This window comes from Colobus angolensis, unplaced genomic scaffold (assembly GCF_000951035.1).
Source record: "Colobus angolensis palliatus isolate OR3802 unplaced genomic scaffold, Cang.pa_1.0 Scaffold239, whole genome shotgun sequence".
Lineage (NCBI taxonomy): Eukaryota > Metazoa > Chordata > Mammalia > Primates > Cercopithecidae > Colobus > Colobus angolensis.
Genome location: NW_012115588.1, coordinates 1,387,104 through 1,389,442, shown reverse-complemented (window position 1 = coordinate 1,389,442; position 2,339 = coordinate 1,387,104). Strand labels below are relative to the sequence as shown.

The 2,339-nt window shown below is 47.2% G+C and overlaps 1 protein-coding gene across 3 annotated transcripts in view; it reads left to right on the top strand.

The window, feature by feature from the left end:
* Positions 1 to 2,339, top strand: part of POLDIP3 (polymerase (DNA-directed), delta interacting protein 3) — a 38,402-nt gene that overhangs the window by 15,304 nt on the left and 20,759 nt on the right. For all 3 annotated transcript variants that reach the window (XM_011945125.1, XM_011945126.1, XM_011945124.1), the window contains one exon: positions 683 to 778. In XM_011945125.1, coding sequence (XP_011800515.1) covers positions 683 to 778 — 96 coding nt within the window. The remainder of the gene's footprint in view (positions 1 to 682; positions 779 to 2,339) is intronic.

Genomic DNA, 2,339 nt, shown 5'->3' with positions numbered 1-2,339 from the left:
TTTTTGTATTTTTAGTAGAGACGGGGTTTCACCGTGTTAGCCAGGATGGTCTCAATCTCCCGACCTCGTGATCCGCTCTCCTTGGCCTCCCAAAGTGCTGGGATTACAGGCGTGAGCCACTGCGCCCAGTCATGGTTATATTCTTACCCAATTTTCTATCATTCTTTTTTCACTTTGTAACTCAAGCATTTTTCTGCAACATTTCACATTTACTGTAAACATTTTAATAATTGCAAAAGCCATATAGTTGGCATTCCAGTTTTATTTAAACCATTTTCCTGTCATTTTCACTGTTAGAAATTCTTCTGCTATGAACATCTTTGTAGATAAAGTTCTTTCTAGGGTTTGGATTTATTTCTGTAGGTCATATTAACAAGGATGGACTTTCCAAGCCAAAGGATATAAAGGAACATTTTAGGGACTCTTCGTAGATACTGCCCACTGGGAAAAAGGGACTTCTGCTGTATCTGGAAGTTGTAGGACTTTCCCTGGGCCCTGTTGACAGAGAGTTAGCCTGTCAGGACTTGGGCCCCAGTCTTTCCAGGCACCATCACCCCTGTGCCCACTTCTACTTTGGTCCCTTTCTCTCTCCAGCAGCCATTTCCTTGCCATGCCTGTTCTAGATGTCTGTTGAGGGCATACATGCCACATTTGCTTATATTTCTTTATGTTATATTCTCAGAATTTATATGACCTGGATGAAGATGATGATGGTATAGCTTCCGTTCCTACTAAACAGATGAAGTTTGCAGCCTCCGGCGGCTTTCTCCACCACATGGTATGGCATTTCATGTTTTCTTACGCTGCTTGTCTGATCAGACAGATGGGAGAGGTTGTGGTGAATAGAGCCTGCTTTTTTTTGTTTTTTTGAGACGAAGTCTTGCTCTTGTCCCCAAGGCTGCTGGAGTGCAGTGGCACGATCTCGGCTCACTGCAACCTCCGCCTCCCGTAACCCAGAGGATTTGAAACCCGTGGGTTAAAATCTACTTTATAATAATCCAGGGCCCCACTTCATGGGCCTGAATCCTTTGGACTGGACATCTGTCCTGAGCGGGCTGTAGCCCTGCCCTCCCCAGACAGAGCCAGGAGGGTGAGATATTCCTATAGCCCAGACAGACCCTCCCTGCTGGTCATCACATGTATGCCAGGTTCCCGTTGGGGATATAGGGGAGAGAATTTGGGGTCCAGGGAGTGTTTGCCTTCTCACCTGCCAGCAGCACTCTTGCCAGGACCTCGCAGAATACCTGCTGAAGGCCTGGAAGCAGTTGCAGAGCTGTAGTTTCAGTGCGATGGAGGTGGGGCATTACGAGACTCACTCAAAACCTCCCTCCTTCCCCCTCCCAAACATTTACTGAGGATAAAAGTGCAGGATGTGTTTTGGGAATGTCAGTAGTCACTACAGTGGGGAGTGAGGCTGCAGCCATAAGCTAGAGCCAGACCCGAGGCTCCCCCCAGGGGTTGGGCTTTGTTAAGGAGCCCTCAGCAGTTCTAGAAGCGGAAGGGTAACATAATTGAGTCTATGTTTTAGAGACCTACCCCTAGCAGGAGTGTTGATTTGAAAAATTTCCGATGACTAATGCCTGCCTGAAACCAGTACGGCTGCCTGCTGGGATGAATAGCTGTCTTTTCATGCAGGAAGAGCAGCTGTGATTATAAAAAGCCTGAACACTGAAGCCCCCTCAAGCTGTTCACGAAAGAAGTTGAAAGCACTGGTGGAACCAGGGAACTGAGTGCATCAGATTGAGGGGAAATAGCTTACTCCCTCCCACCGTGAGGAGCTCCTAGTACATCCTCAACTACCGTTATCTCCCACCCACAAATGTGCCTGTTAGGCTGTTCAAATAGATAAAAATGCCAGCACAAAGCATCTTGGTGGTCCTCCCTGCCAGGCAGGCACTGCGCTGTGTGAGTTCTCAGTGCGTGCACTGCCCGCTTGCCTCGCTGCTTGTGCTCACCCTTTGGTCACTAGAGAGTGCTCCGTATCCCTGGGCATGACCGGAGTCCTAATATTTCTTCATCCTGGGGACAGTGTTCATCCTTCCTTTATGTATGTGTAAATTTTTAAGGGTTTAACAACATATTGAAACTGAATTACCAGACACTAATAATAAGGAAGATTGTTTCTTTTTGTTTTGGTGGTGGTTTTTTGTTTTTGTTTTTTGTTTGTTTTTGTTTGTTTTGATTTTTGAGACAGGGTCTTGTTCTGCCACCCAGACTGGAGTCCAGTGGCGTGATCTTGGCTCACTGCAGCCTGGACCTCCTGGGCTTAGTTGATCCTCCTGCCTCGGCCTCCTGAGTAGCTGTGACTACAGGTGTGCATCAACACTTGCAGCTAATTT